General features: G+C 44.0%; 1 protein-coding gene across 1 annotated transcript in view; it reads left to right on the plus strand.

The window, feature by feature from the left end:
- Positions 1 to 15,525, plus strand: part of KCNMA1 (potassium calcium-activated channel subfamily M alpha 1) — a 250,752-nt gene extending 235,227 nt beyond the window's left edge. The window contains exons 20-24 of the mRNA XM_040623777.1: positions 1,966 to 2,160; positions 3,976 to 4,094; positions 5,434 to 5,658; positions 7,954 to 7,982; positions 15,269 to 15,525. Coding sequence (XP_040479711.1) covers positions 1,966 to 2,160; positions 3,976 to 4,094; positions 5,434 to 5,658; positions 7,954 to 7,982; positions 15,269 to 15,420 — 720 coding nt within the window. The 3' untranslated portion in view covers positions 15,421 to 15,525. The remainder of the gene's footprint in view (positions 1 to 1,965; positions 2,161 to 3,975; positions 4,095 to 5,433; positions 5,659 to 7,953; positions 7,983 to 15,268) is intronic.
- Positions 15,526 to 20,257: the final 4,732 nt, after the last annotated feature.

Genomic DNA, 20,257 nt, shown 5'->3' on the forward strand with positions numbered 1-20,257 from the left:
AGCTTTGTGAGCCGTTAGATTCCTCCTCCTGGTCTTGATCTAAAGGGGTACTTAGAGCGCAAAGGCCCTTGTCAGAGTTCATGCCCAGCACTCACACGTTGAATGTGCCCCAGGGTTAAGGACGGGTCTCTGGCTTCTACTGAGGTGCTATCTGACTGTAGGGCAGAGGATTTACCTGTGAAAACTTCGGAGATGTTTTCGGGTGTGTCCCAAGGCCACCTCCACTAGAGCACACCTCTCGGGTCTCTTTCCATTACTGCTGTCCCGTCTCAGGAGGCAGGGCCCTGGTGTCTTTGCCATGTCCTTCCCGAGCCCAAATAGGGTCTTCGAATGGAAGCAGATTGAGAAGTACAGATGCACAGATGAAATACAAGGCCTTGGTTTGCCCACTTATCAGCGCCTCCTGGGCACCAAGCACTGCTCTGCGTGCCTCACGTGTGTTAGTTCTACCGTCCTTATAACCACTCTGTTCATACATTTTACGGATCATGAAACTGAGGCACAAAAATGACATATAACTTTCCAGGGTCACACAGCTACTGCAAGGTGAAGCCAGCGTTAAACCCACCGCCTGACTCTATCCCTTGACCGAGCCCGCAACCTCCTGTACTTGCACTAGGCCTGCTTCTGTGCCCCAGGGCTCATCTGAGCTCTGGTAGAGGAGGCGCGCACTCTCCTTAGGGTCTGACTCCTTCTGGGTAACATTCCTTGTCTCCTTTGCTGTTGGAATTGTCTATCATGCTGGGGTGTTTTGCAGTATTTCATTGAGGAAGGTGAATCTTGCCCCAGGAGAAGCGATCATCTGAACTCAGAAGTCCTCCTGGAATAATTTGCATATGAACTTGATCTTAATGACTGTGCTTATTTTGCTGACGAGAATATCAAAGCCTAGAACTGGGTACTCAACCTCCCTCAAGACGGAGAACTAGTGATGCCCTCCCAGCATGAGAACTAGTCCTTACCTGGTTTATTCCCCACCACATTTTGCCAGGTCAAGTGTCTGAGAAATCGCTGAGGTGAAATGCAGCTGTCTTTCCTAACCCACTCCCAAAGGTCCGTAAGCCCTCAGAAGCCACAGGCAAGCTCTGGTTTGAATTCATTTCACCTGCTTGCTTTCTTCTTAGCTTGGAAAATGGAAGGCAGACCCTTACTTGAGATTTTTCTCAAATTAGGCTGGGTGACAAATGTCTTTTTGAGCTCTTTTATTTGACACCCTATTAATTTTTTTAAACTCCCATCGTTTTGTTCCCGACAGACCTGTTATGTTTCAGATGTGAGACAAATGTACAATTGAGGGAAACTTCCCTAATGTGCTATGTTTGCCTCTGACTATTGAGATGACCTCAAGAAACAAAACCAAAAGTGCACACACCAGGACACCCACCTCCTTGTAATTTTATCTGGCATATTTAATTAATAGAGTCTTCTGGGTTAGATTATTATCAAAGTGCATAGTAAATTGTTGAGCGTGTGGCCTTAATGACGCTCTTGGCATCTCTTTCCTACACAGAAAGAAGTTTTGCCACTGTTGGGGAAGGCGACTTTCTGGCATAAGGTGACAGGACCTTCAGAGGTAGTCGTACTTGGGTTAGCAGCCGGGGCGGCTGCAATTTGTGTCACAAGTCCAAAGTCCCTTAGTAGACAAGCCAGACTTGAAGAGAGGAAGCCGTGTTTGCATCCCTACTAACACCAATTATGGTAAACACCAACCATTTAGATATCAGCCCTTTAATGAAAGTTCCCTGAGTTGGTTTTTAAAAGTCAGGCTCTCCTGGCAGAACTAAGTAGGAGAGAAAAGAATGGAATAATTGGAGGCTGCTGTCTCTTCACTTCCCACATAAAATTATTTGAAGAGACAGGCCAGAACTTTAAACAGGCGATACCAAGAAAAGTCGTAATTTGGATGTCTATTGTGACATGAGGGTGTTTGCTTAAAGGACTTTTTCCCCCCAACTCTCTCCCCAGACGTACTTTAACGACAATATCCTTACTCTGATCCGGACCCTGGTGACTGGAGGAGCCACGCCAGAGCTCGAGGCTCTGATTGCTGAGGAGAACGCACTTCGAGGGGGTTACAGCACCCCCCAGACGCTGGCCAATAGGGACCGCTGCCGAGTGGCCCAGTTAGCGCTGCTGGATGGGCCCTTTGCGGACTTGGGGGTGAGTTCATGGTGTAGAGGTCACCTGTGGCCACTGATTGGGAATAACTTGGGCTGAGTGCCAGCCAGTGAGGACCTAGGCACCTGTCTTTTCCGTTTTCTATGGTAAATAACTACGAGGTTATTTACCAGTTTACTGGTAGCAGGCACTGTGCTTTACATTGGTCATTCGTTTTATTCCCATGGCAATCCTTTGACATAGGTTCTATTATCAGACACTGTAAGGAAACTGAGGCTCAGAGAGACTGAGGATTGGCCCGATCAGGAATTTGCACCAGGAACCCTGGCTTCAGAGCCTGTGGGCTTACTCACTCTCCTAGGTATCTTCTACCACGAGCTAGGAGGCATGAGGGGATTCCGGCATGCTGCCAAGCCGGAGACCCCTTTTCCGCAGGGTCTTGGCATATCTCAGGGCTACTTCACCCCAAAGGCACATTCATAGCCTATGAGGAGCTTTTAAAAACACCGATGGCCATGCCCAGTTCCCAGGATTCAGAGTATTTGTATCTGGGTATGACTTGGGCCCTGGAAGTTTTGTAAACATCAACATGCTTCTTGAGTCACCGGCCAAACAAATAGCGTCTCATGGGGGTCCTTTAATGGCTCCAATTCTGGACCTGGGTCTTCGCATTTCTAAGGCTGGACCCAGTCACTCTCCCCCATGCCCTCCCTGCTGCAGAGGGGATGACCAGTGCCTCCCTTTGGGCCCCACGCACCAGATGGGTTCACGTACTGTGGCAAAAGTCTGCAGTCTTGACCCTTATTCGCAGCCCGACCCCACCTCCATGGGTGTGTTCAAGGGGTGGCGCCACAAGTCTTGGGAACAAATACATTTATTGCACAAATAATAGTGTCACCCAGGGAAAGGGTCACTTTCTCTATTTCTTCTGGAACCCCAAGGCCAACTTGCATCATATTTTGGCGTGGTTATGGGTAAGGACCTTTGTTAGACTGGGATCTATCATTGACTTACTGATACACTTTGGAAGGATAAAGACTTTAAGTAATGGTAGGATTTGGCCCCATTTGTGTTCTGTCATACGATGCCCATGCGGAAATTCCAATGACAGGAGGGACAAAGGCAGCCACTTTATTCCCAGAGAAGTCATTCTTCCAGGCCCTTCCTGTACTGACGCCCACCTAAAGCCCCCTGGCTGCATGAAGCCAGCATTCCCAAGTGAGAGGGTTTGCTTTCACATTCCCCATCAGGCCCCAGACCCTTGGAAGGTGACCATGAACTGATTAGGACTGTGAATCTCACTGATTCAGCCTGCAGCTCTCCGCCTCCCAGGGAAACACGTTCTCTTCCACCAGGGCCATCTCAGAGGTCTGTAAATTGTGCTTTTCACACAGTCCTTTCCCTGAAAGAGTCTGTCACCGTAGTACCTGGTGGGGTCTTTTCTCCTTGCAGTGATTTTAATTATCACTCGAGCAGTTTTGACAACATGGCCAGATCACAGTGATTATAGCTGAGCTGGGGCTAAACATAATCCCCATTTCGCAGAGCTGGTTTCTTCTCAGCCAAACATGCATCTGAGACCTTCAAGCTTTACACCCTCTCTTTAGGGCTCTCATTGCTACAGATGGAAAACTGGAGAGAACTGGAGGAGAGCCCCATCATTATCTGATCTCTACAAATGACCAGTCTTGGATGTAAGCTGTTAATCACAATGACGACTTCAACCTCAGTCCCTGGGGACAGACCCTCCAACTCAGGGGCCACCAAAACAAGCTTTCATAAAAAGGCTCTGTTCCCCCGGACCTCGACTTTCAGACAAATAAAATTGTTTCTCTCTGTTCTTTTCTTGTCTCCCAGGATGGTGGTTGTTATGGTGATCTGTTCTGCAAAGCTCTGAAAACATATAATATGCTTTGTTTTGGAATTTACCGGCTGAGAGACGCTCACCTCAGCACCCCCAGCCAATGCACGAAGAGGTGAGTATATTTCCACTCTGCTACCCCAACCCAAATGCAGAGACAGAAATACCCTCTCTTGTCCCCCACTATGAAGGCAGAGGTCTATGTACATGCACTCAGTCTGCCAATGACTGCCCACATTATAGCCAACACTGAGTCTGAGGTTATGGGAGGTTTTTCCTTTAATTACGCATAGCAGATGTAAAGATATTGTGGGAAGAATCAAGTTTTATAGATTAGTTCCTGAATAGGAGCGTCTCCTCCAAATTACAGCTACTGGGATTATTCTGTTGGTAACTATTAGAGAGATATTTCATATTGTTAGTGTTTAAGATAGTTGGTTCCTTTGCCATATCTTACTTAGATGCCTATATTTTTACTGAAAATATTTTTAATGGACTTTTTATTTCAAGAAAATTGTGTATTATCACCTGAAGCAGAAAAAAATAAGTTTTTGTGTGCTAGTTATATTTTTCTAATTGCATTAAAATAAATTCATAGCAACCCCAAATCAAAAGTACATTGTAGAATTACCAAAAATCAGTGTATTTGCATAACGTACCTTCAAGAAACAATGCTACAAAGATGAGTATTTCTCAGTTTTGCTTACACATTAGAATCACCAGGGGTGCTTTTTAAAAATATTCTGATTTCTCTGACTTATTTGGTCTGGATTGAAAATATGGATAATTTTTTATTGCACAGAGATTATAGTATATAGCCAGAGTTGAGACTACTTGCTGTAGACTAGTGAGTTCCCAAAGTTTAGTGAGCATGAGAATCACCTGCAAAGCTTGTCAAAACACAAATTGCTGGGCCCCATCCCCAGCTTATCTAACTCCGTAGATCTGGAGTAAAGTTGCTTAAGAATTTGCATTTTAAGTTCCCAGGTGATGCTGGTATGTCTGGCTTGAGGACCCACTTTGAGGTGTACCACTATAGAGGAAACAGTGATTTTTTTTTTTTTTTTTTTTTTGGTCCTGCGATGTGTGTCTGGGATGGTCAGAACATTCTAGAATGAAAGATGCGGTGCACTCCGTGAACCTCCTGCGTGCATTTGGGCTACTCAGGATCAGAATTGAACTTGATATTGAATTGAAAGGGGCATGCAGACTGTAGGAAGCACAGTTTGGTTCTCCCACCATAGGCCCTAATACAGCATCGCTGCTGGGGCTGGTGGCGGGCTTCCTGCCCTGAGCTAAAGAGAGTATGATGTAGTTTGGCTTGGAAGAGAATGTTTAAGGCCTTGGACCAGCAAGAAGCCCATCCTCCAGATGCTCTTGGAGGAACCTCTTGGTGCGGAGGGAGGGGAACTACGCGGCCAGTTATCCGTGCCCCCTTTGCTTTCCCAATGCAGGTATGTCATCACCAACCCCCCGTACGAGTTTGAGCTCGTGCCGACAGACCTGATCTTCTGCTTGATGCAGTTTGACCACAACGCCGGCCAGTCCCGGGCCAGCCTCTCCCATTCCTCCCACTCGTCCCAGTCCTCCAGCAAGAAGAGCTCCTCCGTGCACTCCATCCCGTCCACGGCAAACCGACAGAACCGACCCAAGTCCCGGGAGTCCCGAGACAAACAGAAGTACGTGCAGGAAGAGCGCCTCTGATATGTGTATCCACTTCCACCGTGTGTGAAACTGTATCTGCCACTCATTTCCCCAGTGGGTGTTTCCAACAGTAACTTTCCCCCTTTTCCCCTGTAGTCCCCCCCTTTTTTTTACACATATTTGCATATGTATGATAGTGTGCATGTGGTTGTCATTTTTATTTCACCACCATAAAACCCTTGAGCACAACAGCAAATAAGCAGAAGGACCAAAAGTTATTTATGATTCTAGGGGAAAAATAACCCAAAGGCATGCTCCAGACATAAATAGCTCACTGCAGGAAGGAGTTCGCAGAGTAGAGGCGAGCCATTGTGATCGATGTCAGTTACGCAAAGCAAGTTTAGTTAATGTAGAAGAAAAGTTTGTTCTGATTTATCAGGATTATCAGGGTGCTTCGGGTTTTGATTTTGTTGTTGTTTTCCTTCCTTCCTTTCTATTTTTTTTTTAAATACACACGCGATAATATATACATACACATTTCTTTGAAAGGAGCAACCAAAAAGCAACAAAAACATATCGATTGTTTCCACTCTCTGGGCTGATGTCTCGCGAAGCGTTTAAAAGGCTTTCGCCGTTTGTGTAGATGATTATTAAGCACCTGCTTTTATAAGAGAACATCTGAGATTTTTTTACTCACCAAGGCCTTTTTGTCCCAGAGCTCACTTCCTCTGGGAGTTCGTGTGAACATTTCTACCCTTACTGTGGAGGAAAGAATAGTATCCCATTCGTGGATGTATCAAATTCGAGTCATTTAATTTAAGTGAACAGAGGTTTGATTGCATATTAAATTGTTATTCTGTCTCCTTATGCCATATGACTAGCTATTTTTTTTTCTTTCACTTTTGACATTTGGGATGAAAAGCCATATGTATCATAAATATCAGATGTAAGTCATTAAAAACTGCCTTCCTGGGATTTTTACATCTTTTAAAAGGTGAATTACTTACCTTATGTACAGAATAAATAATGCTCAGGAAAGAGCGAGTATTTTTCCATGCATTCTCCGGGGACCTTTTTACTCCCCTTTGTTTGATTAGCTAGGGCCCCAGTGCCAGGTAGGAGCAGGGGCTGGGGCCACAGTAGAGCGCGAGGAAGATAAACCCAGCAGCAGATCATGTTTTTCTAGGAGCCGACATGCGAAATAAATCAGAAGGTTGGGGGATCGAGCCACAGTTGACTCAACAAACACAAAAGCTAGCCACCGCCCCAAACTGTTGGCACAGCGGCATGGTGCTGGCTGTCCCAAAGCAGAGAGCTGGTGGGAAAATTGCTCCTCCCCAGTTCCTTGAACATAGCCAGTTCACCCAGGCAGGCGAATGACAACAACAGCGAGCTGCTCCTTGTTGTCACGAGGTGGGGGAGAAGTGTGCAACAGTGAGCCAAACACATTTTGGTAGAAGTAATTTTTTCTTTTGTTTTCCTTCTTTCCTTCCTTTTTTGAAAGTTGGTAAGCATGAGAGGAAAGGTAGAAAAATCCCTTTTTCAATATCCAGTTGTCAGATGTTTTATGCATGCAAATCAGGCTTTAGGCAGGGCAGTTCCTAGAAATGGGCAAACTCCACCGGAACCGACTTCCGGTACGTGTGGACGAGCCCTGGCTGGTGGATACCGATTTGAAATGTCTACTTTAAAAAAAATTTCATTGAGCAGAATAGGGGTAGAGGGGAGGAGAAAAATGCCACAGCTATATCATCTCTACAAAGGTGTTTTTATGGTGAATGCTTTGAGTTTAGATTTCGGACCCCCCTCCCCCCAAGCATGATAGTTTTGGAGATTTGCTTGCTGTGTGAATTGACAAGCACTTTTACTGACAGAATGGTGAGGCTCAGTCTGAACCTCTGCCCCCATACCAAAGACAGGGCAGTGCCGTATTCAGACCAGGAACGGGGTGGGGAAAAATTGTATACATGTATATTAAAAAGCCCTATGAGTGGAAGAATTTTTTTCAAATTATTTTTGTCCCTATATATATCAATTTCTATATTATGTATAACTATCTATCTTTTTATATAGAATTATATATATATCTCTCTCTACATATATACACACACATATATATATATGCATATATGTGTGTATATATATACACACACATATACCCCAGTTTGGGATCATGAAGAGCTTTTCATGCATTCTTTGCAAAGAAGGTTATAAAGTTGTGCCCATAGAACATTTATAACTATAAGAATGTGCCAGTTAAAGTGCTCAACAGGAAATATGACAGTTTAAAAGCATTGTAAAACTCACATAGCTTACTTCTCTCTCTAAAGTGCACCAAGGATGAATAGAATGGGCCGAGGTATGACAATTAATGGTTCTGCATGACCTAGCCACTGCTGGGGGTTTTCTTCCATAACGTTGTCCTTGTGAAAACTTTTGTGAAATTAAAAAAAAAAAAGGAGTTACAAATTTTATTCTGTTATTGGTTTGTTTATTTTTATTTTTATTGTTCTGTTTGTGGTTTTATTTAGTTTGTTTTGCTTTTTTTTTCCCTCCCCTTCCCCCTCCTCTTCCTTCCCTACTTCTCCTCCTTCCTCCACTTTCTAAATTGCTCAGCGCGATGAGGCTATGCGGCTGCTACTGCTAGATCCCTTAGAGTTTGTTTTGGTGTTCTTGGTTTTGGGGTTGGGTGATTTGGGGGGAACTTCTCTCCATCTGGCTTGCCTTTAAATCTGCACGTGGCCTCCCTGCCCACCTTGGTACCTTGCTCCAAGTCCAAAAGCATTTTCCCATCAAGAAACCCAGCTTCCTCCACTTCCCCCCATCACCACCACCCCAACCCAGCCCCTCATCGGTCTGACCACATCTCTGTGTTTATCTTGGCAAGACCCACTAAATCAAAGTACGATGCCAGGTGATAAACTTTGCTGGAAAACATTTTTAGTTATTCCATTTGGCAAACCTGCTTCTCGGTTCATATTTTATCCTCCTTTAAATTTAGACCAGGAGGTTTATTAGTGACAAAAGCATTGGTCTCCTTTATGTTTGATCAGTAGGACCCCAAATGAAAACTGCTCAGTTATATGTATCAACTCACAGAGCACGCCCAGTTATCTGGGGCCTCACGGCTCAGGCCCTGCATTAACTAAGTCTCTTCTGCCACCTGCCTTTCAAGCATTTGTTACATCCCAACAAGAGATTGGGCAGATAGAGAGAAGTAATTCCAAAATGTGTTTTATATACAATCTGTTAGCAGCTCTGATGAGATGATGTTGTGACAGGGATGGAGTGGGAACAGACTGTGACATGAGATGAAACTTTGGAATTTTCCCGGGACATTGGGCACACAACTGAGAGTTGACTGTAGCATTTGGCTAATGATACATTCAATGATGAAAACGTATCATTATGACCTCTATTCTATTAGCTGAAACTACTATGTTATACTTTCCCCTATAGAACCAAGAGTCTCCTCCATTGTTTTCCATGTGACTCCAAACTTCCTCATTCCCCTTTCAGGTTCTTTTAGGAGGGAAGCACACAAGATTCTCATATTATGTCTTTCCCCTTCCTGCTCCCCCTAAAAAAAGAAAAGACTAGGAATGAAATAAGAAGGAAGGAAGAGAAAGAAAGAAAGAAAGAAAGAAAGAAAGAAAGAAAGAAAGAAAGAAGAAGAGAGAAAGAAAGAGGAAGAAAGGAAGAAAAAAGAGAATGAAATAGAAAGAGAAAGAAAGAAAGAAGAAAGAAAGAAAGAAAGAAAGAAAGAAAGAAAGAAAGAAAGCGAAAGAATTATTTGAAGAGAAAGTACATGCATTTAAAAAGAGCAACAGCTAGAAACTCAGTTATCTGTACTGTTCCAGAAGAGAAGCAATTTGTAAGCTATTCAGTCCAATTTGCTTTAGGCTTTGAAAGGGCTGAACCTTAAGTAAATGGGTAGACCAGGAGGTGGGGTGAAGCCTTCTCAGCCTCAGCACTCGCTCAGATGGTCGTAAAATCATCAACATCCTAAGGACTACTACCCAGGGTCCTTCCTGAAGCCAGTTCAAATGGATAAAGAGAAAGCTGGACCCTTATACATAGGGTTCTGCCACAACCGGGAGAAGTTTCAAATTCTGTATGAATATTACAGGTTGTGACCCAGAACCTTAATATAAGTGCTCAGTAAATATTTTGAAATAAATTGATCTTAAATATTTTCAGACCTTTCATCATTTTATCAATTATCTTTACTCCCTTGGCTTATCCTTAAAACAAAACAAAACAAAAACAAGAATGCCGCTGGGTGCTTCCCGATGCTGCTGTGCTATTGGCACTTTCTCGAGCTGGGCTCACGGCTTCTGAGACAGGGAATAGCCGTGTTAAGTACAGTGAGACAGAGACACTGACTGTGCCTCCTGCCAGCATTGTCAAGATCTCAGATGGCCAGTAAAACCTTTGACTGGCTCTTCTCCAGCATGGGAAAAGCCTAAAGGTGTCTGCATCCCAATACAGACAATTAAATCAACCTGCCAGGTTCCTATAGCAACAGGCTCCTGGAGGATAAAGAGGAGCGTGTAGAAACTTCGGCCCGTGGAAGTCAAGACAGGGTAAAAATCAGTGGCTCAGTCAGCTTCTTCAGCCCATCCCTGCTTTGTCATAACATGATGAAGAATAAGCTGCAGGCACCTGGCACTGAACCGGTTCCCTGTCCCCCCCCAGGAGATCGCACATCTGTGGTACAGGGAGGTGAGAGGGATTATCCCCAAAGGGAAGAGTGGAGAGTCTGTCCTTGGCATGTCAGCTGCACGAAGACCCCAGAAAAGGGCTGGAGCGGGCGGTTGGCTCTGCCCAGTGAATGGCAGCATTAGACTTTCAGTTTAAAGAGGCAAATAGAGTCATGGCAGACAATTGCAAACAAGTGTCAGTTTTCATAAATGGAGGCTGCTTTAGTTCTGGTACGGACGGTTGTCATGTCTATGAAATAACCACACTTCGCCCACGGAGGGGGAAGAAGGCAATATGCATGGGTGGGGTGTGCAGGGCAGAGGGCAAATGGCAGCCTGCGTCCTGGAAAGGTGAGCTGTGCAAGCACACAGTGTTACCTTTGAAGGCTGCAGCTCCTGGTTAGGGCTTACTGTTCTCAGCTGTGGTCTCTCTCCAAATGGAGCCCTTCCCTTTCCAGCCCTTTCTCTCTAAACCTCAGCTTGTGGTACAGCAGGAAGAGGGCCAATTATTCCAGATCCCTTTGCTGTATGATCGTCTCTTCTTTAATGCAGTCTTCTCTGGGGAGCAGTTATATGAAAAGGCTGAATCCCACAGCACTGACAACCCACAGAGCCAGCAAAGAGGCTCTGTTTTCACAGTGAAGCCTGTTTCTCTGCTTGCAGGTACCCAGGCGATCAGGTCAGCCCAGGTCTTGGGTTCTTACCTCCCACAACCTACTCCTCCAGGCTCCTCGTGGCTTGAGGAAGTCCTAGCTCTAATCCTGGACCCTTCTATCTCAGCTATGGAAGTAGCAATGGAAGACGCAGACGGCTTGTGGGTGGGGTAGGGCACCTGTTGAGTACAAAGCCATTATTTTAAGGATACAGGTCCCGTGGCAGGGTAGCAACCCTGGACTCCTCAGAAAGTACATTGGGTCACTCCTTCCTCTCCTTTCCTTCCAAATGAAGATAACCCCAGCAAATCCTCCTCTGTCGTCTGTGTCAAAATCCCCATTCTATAGGCCAGCACCCCAATTTACAACCCTTAGATCTCCACCCCCAGTGCATTTGTAGCCACACTGGAAAGGACCACCCATCCTCACCGTAGCCCTTTAGTGCTGAGAATACTCGTGTTGATGCTAACCTCACACAGCAAGCCAACCCCTTAGTGCTTACTTAGTGCCAGACTCTTCTAAGTAACTCATTCAATCCTCACACAAGCTCAGCTGTACCTGCCATTCACATCTCTGTTTGAAGGAATCTGTAGGACGGATTTGTTCAAAGTCATCCAGCCGGAAAGTGGCAGAGTGGCATTTAAAACTGTGAACTCTGCCCCCTGCCGTCCTGGCGGCTGCTATCACCAACAGGCGGAAGCGCTCAAGTTTACTTACCATGCATCCGCACCCGTGGTGAGCGCTTCGGCCGCACTAGCCCCTTTCATCCAGACAACAGCGTTAGGAAGATCTGGTCACGAGCCCATTTTACAGACGAGAAACCGTAACTGAGATCAATTACACAGTGACTTGATCGGAGCCATGCAACTCCCGCGGGAGACCTCCGATCCCTCTGAACTTACCCTCCTGCCCCACGCCATCTCCGCAGCCCACACCTCCCCGCCAGTCCGTGGTGGATCGCTCATGGTCCGGCTGGTCTCCGTAGGTGCCTTCTCTCGACAGCCGGTTCTTTTAGAAGCATCTCTCTGCAGTCCATGTCCGGGTTTTATCTCGTGCTACTAGCCCACTCACCAGAGACTGCCACGCCTCCTGTCCCTGATTGGGGGGGGGGGTGTCACACACTACCCCTGCCTTGATGACGTCATGCTTAGCAGCCTCCAGAGGCTTGTTGACAAATGGGGCTCTTTTCCTCTGGCTCCTAGGAGGCCCTCGCAGCCAGATCCATTGCCCTTCCCATCTTAGGGACAAAATCAAAGCTCCCGGAAATCTTTCTGGCCTGTGGAATGAGGCTTGGAGAGGAGATAAACTCAAGGATTTGCATTTGTCCTGGACCACTTCAGCACTCATTTGAATCCCTTCCCTGAGTATTCTTCCTCATGGCCAATGTTCTAGCCTCCCATTGGCACAGTTTCTTCTCTGGAAGGTGAGAGTCAATAAACCAAAGTGTCATCGTCATGCCTCAAGCACTTTCTGTTGAAGCAAATGAGTAACGATCACTAGTGTGTGTTCCTCTGATGCCTTTTGAGAGAATCTCTTCAGAAACGACCTTTGCCCCTGGATATTTTACTAGAATGCTCAGAGCATTAATATATTTCTATTTCCTCAACATCCTATCCAATCAAGTCTCCAACAACATATATATTTATATCTTACAAGGCACCCAAATTAAAAAGCCTGTTTCTCAGACATAATAAAAACCTCAACTCATCACCAGGACGTGCTCGAACACTTCTTGTGTGGAAGCTGAATGGCCAAAAACACAGGTGCTACTCCACATAGATTTTCTTCTATGGCAAGAAGTGTAGAAGGAGAGAGAGAACGAAGCTTAAATGGGGAAAGTAATGCTCTCTTTCTTACCGACAGCAGAAGGAATTGATATTCTCTCTGCCACGAAAGGTCAAAATGCCAACTTTGAATTGAACAGTAAAGACTAAATTCTGAACAATTATTCTCTGCAGCAGTTGTAAAAATTTCAGCAAATTGCAGCTGTCTTAGGTCTTTTGCCCAAAAGACCTACTCGTTTCCATCAGCAGAGTTCAGTTTCCTTTCCAACCTGGCATGTCCAGCCTAGCACTAAATCCCTTTGCACCATCAGTCCCCACAGCGGCACAGCCAAAACCAAGGGCAGCTCAGGCAAACAGCACAGACGCCCGGTCCCGCTCTTCTGAAAATCATCTTTACACATAAACCATTGGAAAAAGTCATAGTTTGAAATTGTTTCAGTGGCCTGGCAATGCTTTTAAAACATAACCATCACACTCTACTCCTCTCTGAAAGGTTAGTTTAATCGTAGATCACAAAAAATTGGTCTCCACAAATGCATAATGGTTCATCTATGTCACACTCGAACTAAATGGTTTTTTAAATGGAGCCGAAATTATTTTGATGTGTACACAGTCCTGGATTTCTATACAACCTTTTTTAACCAGTCCATCAGGAACCTTGCCTCTAAAGCCTCATTAATAATTCAGATGTGCTGATGACTTTAAAAGATCTATGGAATTGAAGCTTAGGAAAAAAAAAAAACTCTGCTTGACAAAAAGATAAATGAATGTAGAAAGAAGCTGTAGGAGTCTGGCAAGCTGTAGATCATCTCAGAACAGATTGTAACTTTATCATTCTGTCAGGGGGAATAATTTAAAACACTTAATCAGTTAGCTTCACTGTGAGGATGTAGCATTATGAATTCCGATCGTCCAATCTGTTCAAATCAAAGTGAACTTAATTATAATAGGTGAGAGAGCCAGCGCAGGAGAAAGGGGAGTGGGGAACCATCTGAGAGACAGTCGTGTCCTGGGGGTAAACTGAGCTGCCGAACAAAGGGTCGTGAACAAGGTCTCCCCAAGGCACACCCCCGCTCCAGTGACACGGTTTACACCGAAGGCTCAGACTTGACACAGCAGGAGAGAGAGGACGCATCCAGGAGAAACATGCAGAGCCGTTGTGAGCTGATCGCAGATGCTGAATTTATAGATCATTAACCTATCAGACAGACAGACGTACAGACGTGTGTGAGCGCGCACGCGCACGCGCACACATACACACACACACACACACACACACACACACTCTTCTATCGAGCCAGGTGAGCAATTTTGGTTAACATATCAGTCTGGGACCCCCGACAAGGCAGTTGTGACTTGTTCTAATAAAGAAGAGGCCATTGTCTCTAGAGCTGTGGGTGTGCCTGAAAGCTTCCCCCCTTTTTCTTTTCTTTTCCTGAGCCACTAACATGAGTCCCAAATTAGAATGTCCTATTTGCCCAGTCTCTTCATGTCTGGACACATGGCCGGTTATCCCAAAAGTTTCAATTCTAGAAAAAGGCTGGGGTGAGGCCTGTGTCCTGTAAAACAGAACTGAAATGCTGAGAGGATGCTAGGCTCTTCTCTTCCCCACTCTCCTCCCCTCACCCCTCTGAATGCTCTGACTCAGCATTCTCGCAGCCATGTCTGTATTTAGGGTGGAAATGAAATGCCAAGACTTCGTCCAGCTCCCTTGTCAACAGCTCGGGTTATTATAGTCGGTTAAGATATTGCCACTAGGAATTCTTTTCATAACTTTTTACCAACACAGAGTTTTCTTTCTTGGAATGAAAACCATCTCAAAATCATCTTCAAACTTTGGTTGCTATTCTGATTTTGAGTCTCATTGCCCAGCAAAACCTGTGGGCTTACTTTAAGACCCTCAAAACTGGCTGCAAAAAAAAAAAAAAAAAAAAAAAAAGCGAAAAAAAAAAAAAAAAAAAAAAAAAAAAGAGTGGTGTATTGAGCTATAACTTCAAGTATGTCTGTTACAAACAAGGCCAAGTCCAGGTTGAGAGGAGGAAATCCTGCATAAGATGTTAGATCGCTGGCTCTGTGTCAGGGACAATGTCCGTCACGTTCCGCTCAAATCCGTGAACGCACAGATCTTTCCTCAGGCACAATGTTCACGCCCCATATTTGATATATTCCACATCTCCTTCCCACCAAAGCTTTCCAGGACACTAAAGGAACCCCAGAGAACATTGCTGGAGTTCCTCCTCCAACCCCTCCTTATTCTCAGAGGTCCACCCATGGTGCCTCCAAGTCCCAAGGGTGCACTGGTCATCCCTTGCCACAAGCAGCAGAGGTGTCCCACGTTCTGGGGTTCTCCCTACACCGCACTATCTCTTAGCAACTACTCACTGTCAGCTTCTATCGATTACATTTGTACATTTTTTTCAATGAACTTTCCAAAGGCTTTACCCTAGGACTAATTAAGCTTCTCATTTCTCCTTCTTGTTCTCTATCCGTTTTGCCCTTTAGCAGAAAAGAAATGGTTTACAGATGAACCGGATAATGCCTATCCCAGAAACATTCAAATCAAGCCCATGAGTACCCACATGGCTAACCAGATCAACCAATATAAATCCACAAGCAGCTTGATTCCACCAATCAGAGAAGTTGAAGATGAATGTTGACTCCCAGGAGACCAGAACTATTTTTTTAAAGCCTGACAAACTTCATAAATGGTGATGTGACTTTTCTTCCTCTTACATACTGAATCACTGGTGGAAATGTTAGGATAAATGAGAATTGCAAGAAAAATAAAGTAGACAGATCTTTCTCTTTGTCTGCCTTGAATATTGCTTCCATGTATTTTGGAAAAGGAAATGATTTCATTTATAAACGAACATACTAAAATAGTCATGTATAGCCTCTAGCATTTTAAATTATTTTTATTTATTAGAAAGAAAATATATTTTTCTTTTTTTTCGTTGTCAAATATCTTCCCTATATCTAAACAATGCAAAATCAACATGAGTAAGTGGCCAGACTCCTTAATGCATATTTCTCTTCTTTCTCTCTTTTCCTTTGAGGAGAATGATGGTCACCGCCACAAATAATTGTAAGGAAGGGCAATGGATTATTAAAACAATTTTAAAATGGTCCAATGATGTAAACGTACTTCGGTAAATTCGTAGAAGGAGACAAAAGGGGGCAGGTGAATTTCCTGGATGGGTGTGTATCTTAGCTGCACTGACACCAGCTCTTAATAAATGGAAACTTATTTATTTTCTCAGTTGAAAGTCATATTTTTGTAGTTTTAGTTTTCATTCTGTATTGCTCATCCCTTTGTTCATATATTTAAAGGGAAGACCTTCTTGCAGCTTTTCTACAATTGCCAGATCAGGTTTATCCGGCCAACGAATGATGCCAGAAGGGTTGTGAGACGCCTGGGACGTAGAAGTTGAGGACCCGATGCACTCGAGATATTGCTCTGTTGTGCGAATGGTGGGGACTCCTCCATGCTGTTATGCTTCCTATTTCCTATGTCCAAACCACCCACGCAAGTAGAGGAATTTCAACTCGGGAAGGTTCTGGTGGACTTTTTCCCCACGCCCCAAGTCTCAGAGCTTTTAGCCTGAAAGTTTGTAAACACCAGTGGATAGTTTCACTTAACAATGGGATGTGATCACACATTCGTTCTTTTCACTGAGTTTTTGTTTAAAAAGCCAGAAAAATTTTCACAATCAAAGAGACTACTTTTGCCCAGATTTTATTTTTTCCAGGATATCCTTTAGTTGCTGGGACAAAACACATAAACTTGCGGCAACAGTGTAAAACATAATAACGACAAAAGGAAAGCAATGAACGCACTCAATACAGACTGTTAGAAAAGGCCTTTGAAAATGACCAGCAATGAAATCAAATGTCTCAACCACTTCCAACTGTGCTCAAAGATTTTTCTAGCCATCAGACACAATTACCAAGTCTCAGAGTTCTGCCGTGGCTTGCATGCTCGGTGTCCAGTCGTCCCGGCAACTGTTTACGTTCCACACGATTGAGCAAATCTTTCAACTTCAAAATGATCAATCTTTTATACAGTCATCAGGGTCTATGGAGAAGCATGGACGTGATAGTGATTTTTCTTTCCTTAAAAATGTAAACCGTGGACACTTGAAGAAACCAAACTTACCAAAATATCCCCCCAAAGTCCCATGATATCTCTTCCATTAATTCTTTAGGCCATGACCCTGTGGTACTTAGGATATTAGTGCAAATCAGATCAGAGCCAAGCAATGAAATCACCATGGAAACATATGTCCACTAAGTACTCCAATGACCAGTGTAGACAAAATGAGCTTCCATCCCTGTCTACACCCTGCAGAGCCCATGTAGTCGTGCTTCTGCCCTGTAGGCGCCGTCCTGAAGTGACTTGTCAGACTGTGGTTACCCTGTTGTCACATTCTATAGAAGTAGTTCTATAAAAGTATTGTGAATATAATGTACGTCCAATTGGATTGTTTAAAAACTACTTATAACCAATCACTAGTCTACACAGCAGACTAAAATGACGTCAGCAGTCTATATTCAGGCTTATGAACATTTCCTGGTTTCCAACAGAAGTAAGACGGGTCTGTGGGGGTGAATCCCTTGTTTGGATTTCACGACATTCCTGAAAGCTAGGCCTTCTTCTACGTAACGATTTTGCATTGGGGTCACCTTAGTACGTTCCCATCAATCCACGCTCTTCTTTCCTTCATGAACCCTGGTGGACTCTTCTTCACTCCTCTTCCTGATAACCATTTCTGAATTTGTCATAACTGTTTGGTGTCCTCTGGCAGGCGATGTGGCTGCCTCAATGATCTTCCCTCAGAGGAACACAGTGTCCTGTGCCTCTCAAGCCCATCTCTCCACACCAAGCCAGTCTGAAAACACAAGCGTCAACTCCGTGACCATCATGGCTAGAGATTTCAATCTAAACTCCTTTTCTTTTCGTTTCTTTTCTTTGCTTTCCATTCCAGTATTGCTGAAAGAAAACTTTTTTTTCTTTTGACCAAAATGGCTAAAATGGTTTCCTAGAGCAAAGGGCTGCCCCCAAAGCTAATTGGCAGGAATCTAGTTTCTTCTGCAGTAGAGCAGCGAGCTCGTGTTTTTTGCTTTTGATAACGAATTCAGTAACAATTCAATAATAAATTGCCTGAGACAAAATAAAAAAGGAGCTTTTTTTTTTTGAGGAAGTATGCAAAATGCCTGCTTGGTGGCTCCTTTGGCAAAAGCTGGTGCCTGGTAGGTTCAAAGTGACACGAGAACAGAAACAAGATTGTAAGACCACTGAAGGGCTCAAGGCAATGCTAGAACTTCCTCATTAGTTTCTGTGTGTTGATCTCTGTGGCTGGGAAGAGGTCGTCTTTCCACCCACTGTGACAGACCCGTCCCCACTTTTCGGACTAAACTAAGCATAGACCCATGATGATCATCATTGGAACTGTCTGTCTTGTGAGACTATGGTTTCCCATCGCAGTTTAGGGTTCCAGAAAAGTCCTTACCCAAACTAAAGACTTGTGGGTGCTTTGGGAATTAAAGACTCATCAAGAGACTATTTAGAAAGCAGAAAGCACCCGTTTACAAAGACATCATCACCACCCATCATCTTTCTTATTAAGAAAACTTTTACTTTCATTTAAGCAATTTTATATTTCAAAATATCACCTTGAACCAATATAAAAGACTTTAAATAGAAGTGGTGGTGACTGAGGCATGTTGGGGAACAACCAGAGCTCCTTCCTTTCAAAGGTTGGGGCATTTTATGATGTATTTTGCACAAAACTTAATTAAAGACTTTAAATAACAGGGGATTAGAACTATTTGGTTAGAGTTGGAAAAGGGGGAAACTGAGATAGCATAAGAAAATTGGGAATTATTTTCATGTTGAAAGGTGAAAGAGTGCAACTTCCTTACTTGTGGTTTAATATGAGTATTCAGAAGTTACATCTGCAAATAACTAGCAATGTACTTTGAGAATGTTCGTGAAACCCTTGGAGTCCCAGGGACCTCATTTGTAAATAAGAGTGATTCACCTAAATGGCCCTAAGGTGCCTTTCAGATCTGGGAGGACATGAGCTAGGTGAGGAGTGGGAGTGTGGGAATAGCCCTGGGAGGCAATCTTGTCCTGCGCTGGAATGATGGTCTTCTTGCTACAGCACCCAAGTGATACTCCTGAGAGTGGCGTGCAATTTCTGCTCTGGACATGTGAAAGCTAAGTTCACGCCTCTGTTCCACACTTTGGAGTCTTCTTAGGTTCAAAATGCAATTTCAAAATTCAGGTTCTCCTCGGTCACATTGGGTCAGATTTTTCTGGGTGTTCCTAGAGTTTTCTTCTTCATCTCAGCCCTGCCTGCCCCTTTTCTTGGCTCCAAGCTCAGTTCCAGTCAATCCCTTCATCTCTAACCCATATCTCCACTTTTCAGCATGTAGTTAGAGTCTAATGACCCCTAGATTCCTGCGATTTTTCCTCATTTTTATTTCTGCAGGTGGATCTGGGCTTTAGGAACCAAGCAACCCATCTTACTTCTCACTTCGTTTCTTGTCTTGTTTATTTGATTTCTTTTCTTCCATTAGTACACTCTCTTTTTCTTACTTACATTCATAAGTCTAATTTTCATCTATCATTCTTCATTTTCAATGAGAACCAATTGATTTGATCATGAGCTTACTCATAGGAGACCAAACAGATCCATTCAACTTGGACATAACTTTCTATTGCTGAATCTGTCCATTTTCTCTTCTGTCCCTGTAGTCTGTCTATTCTCTATTCTGTTTCTCTTTGTGGCTTTTGGAATGGTGGTGAAATCACTGCGGTCCTTCAGAGGAACTTTACTATTCAGGGCTTGACTTATCCTCTTTAAAAAGCAATGGAACTGAGACTTCACATATAACTCATCCGGCAAATTCCCTTTCTGCCCCTACTTACCCCATGTTTCCAAAGCGCATTTATTTTTCTATCCAGCAGAGATGATTTGGCACTTAAGTCCCATTATCATATAAAGTGGTGATATGGCCCTTTGGAATTATTAGTGAGAGAGTAATAATTAGAAATGATTTCCAGGCAGTTTGTACGAGCGTGGCCATATTGGTTTTTTAAGTGAAGTCTGCTCTGGTTGGTTGTTGCCCATGCAATACCAGTTGTTCGTATTTTTAAAATTGCCATAAAATAAGACAGTTCAGAGTATACTTTTATCCTTAATTTTATTTCCCAAGGAACTACAAGCCTAATTTGCCAGTGCTCTGGCAAGCTTGTTGGGAACATGTACAGAGGGAAAGGAGCCCGTGTGCCCCTAAGCAGCAACCCTTTAGCTGAACACCAGTCAGAGGCTGTGTTATACCACAGCCTCATGTGGTTAGACTGGGGGAGGAATGTGAAGTTAGACTATCTGCACCAGACTTTCCTTTTTTGCCTCATTTTTTGAAAAAGGGCCCAAGGCTTAAGTATCTAAAGACAGGCCAAACCAGGACATGCATGTAGGAACTAGG

This window comes from Ursus maritimus, unplaced genomic scaffold (genome assembly GCF_017311325.1).
Source record: "Ursus maritimus isolate PB19 unplaced genomic scaffold, ASM1731132v1 scaffold_7, whole genome shotgun sequence".
In the NCBI taxonomy this organism is placed as follows: domain Eukaryota; kingdom Metazoa; phylum Chordata; class Mammalia; order Carnivora; family Ursidae; genus Ursus; species Ursus maritimus.